Source organism: Neopelma chrysocephalum, unplaced genomic scaffold, assembly GCF_003984885.1.
Source record: "Neopelma chrysocephalum unplaced genomic scaffold, ASM398488v2 Primary Assembly neopelma1_110783, whole genome shotgun sequence".
Taxonomy (NCBI): Eukaryota; Metazoa; Chordata; class Aves; order Passeriformes; family Pipridae; genus Neopelma; species Neopelma chrysocephalum.
Genome location: NW_020928101.1, coordinates 1 through 1716, shown reverse-complemented (window position 1 = coordinate 1716; position 1716 = coordinate 1). Strand labels below are relative to the sequence as shown.

At 72.2% G+C, this 1716-nt stretch overlaps 1 protein-coding gene across 1 annotated transcript; it reads left to right on the top strand.

The window, feature by feature from the left end:
- Positions 1–244: 244 nt before the first annotated feature.
- Positions 245–1651, top strand: LOC113962140 (chloride intracellular channel protein 6-like; the record flags this gene model as incomplete). Its single annotated transcript, XM_027672943.1, has 2 exons — positions 245–835; positions 947–1651. Coding segments are annotated over exons 1-2 (1296 nt in total), but the record flags the coding sequence as incomplete, so codon positions are not given.
- Between the last annotated feature and the right edge of the window lie 65 nt (positions 1652–1716).

The following is a 1716-nucleotide window of genomic DNA, read 5'->3' as shown; positions in this document are numbered from 1 at the left end:
GGGGAGCGATGTCCCGCGGGGAGGAGGAGGAGGAGGAGGAGGAGGAGATGAGGAAGCGCAGCCCGGGGTGACCCCCGAGGGGGCGGCGGAGCCCCCGGACCCTCCCGGTGAGGGGCCGAGCGGGGGAGCGGGGCTGGAGCCCCCCGGGGACGGCGCAGGGACGGGGAGCGGATCCCCCGAGGGACCGGGGGGACCGGGAGAGGAGCAGCGAGACCCCGGCGGCGACAGCCCGGGGGGCTCGGGGATGACACTGGGGGAGCCGGGAGGGGCGGACGAGCCCGAGGGCTCCGCGCCGGGCAGGGCAGAGCCCGAGGGAGAGGCGGCGGCAGCGGCGGGGACAGAGCCCCGGGACGCGGCCGAGGGTCCGAAAGGGACAGAGCCCGAGGACGCGATGGCGGCCCCGGCGGGGACGGAGCACGAAGAAGGGGCCCCGGTGGGGAAAGAGCCCGAGGACGCAGCCGTGGTTCCGAAGGGGACAGAGCCCGAGGACGTGGCGGTGGTCCCGGAGGGGGCAGAGCCCGAGGAGGCGGTGAGGGAGGAAGCCCCGACAGAGAAAGAGCCCGAGGAGGAGGCGACAGTCCCGGCAGAAGCAGAGGGGACAGCCCGGTTGGGGACAGAGCCCGCAGAGGTAGAGGGGACAGTCCCGTCGGGGATAGAACCCGGAGAGGGAACAGCTCCGTCGGGAGCAGACTCCGGAGAGGCAGAGGGGACAGCCCGGTCAGGGACAGAGCCCCCAGAGGCAGAGGGGATAGCCCAGTCGGGGACAGAACCCGCAGAGGGAACAGTCCCGTCGGGGACAGAGCCCGGGGAGGCAGAGGGGACAGTCCCGTCGGGAACAGATCCTGCAGAGGTAGAGGGGACAGTCCGGTCGGGGACAGAACCCGAAGAGGGGACAGTCCCGTCGGGGACAGAGCCTCGAGAGGCAGAGGGGACAATCCCGTCGGGGACAGAGCCCGGGCAGGCGCCAGGACAGGCGATCCCAGAGGGGACAGAGCCCGAGGACTCGTCGGGGACAGGCCCCCAGGATGAGGTGCAGGAGGCAGCCCCGACGGGCGCAGTCCCCGAGGAGGCTCTGGGGACGGTCCCCGAGGATGTGCGGGAGGCAGCCCCGAGGGAGCCGGTCCCGCAGGATGAGGGGCAGGAGGGAACCCCGGCTGGGACAGTCCCTGAGGAAGGGGCGGCCCCGGTGGGGACAGTCCCCGAGGGTGCGGGGCGGGAGGAAAGCCCGGCTGGGACAGAGCCCGAGGATGCGCTGGGGACAGTCCCCGAGGCTGAGGGGCAGGAGGGAGTCCCTGCGGGGACAGTCCCTGAGGATGCGGTCCGGGGGGAAGCCCCGTCGGGGATAGACCCCGAGGATGCGGTGCGGGAGGCGGCCCCGGCTGGGACAGGGCCCGAGGAGGTGCGGGAGGAAGCCTCGGCTGGGACAATCCCTGAGGATGCGGGGCAGGAGAAAACCCCAGTGGGGACAATCTCTGAGGACGTGGGGCAGGATGCGGCCCCGTCGGGGACAATCCCTGAGGATGCAGGGCAGGAGGAAATCCCGGCAGGGACAATCCCTGAGGATGCGGGACAGGAGAAAACCCCAGTGGGGACAATCTTTGAGGACGTGGGGCAGGATGCGGCCCCCTCGGGGACTATCCCTGAGGATGCGGTGCGGGAGGAAACCCCGGCGGGGACAATCCCAGAGGTCGCAGTGCAGGATGTAGCCCCGACGGG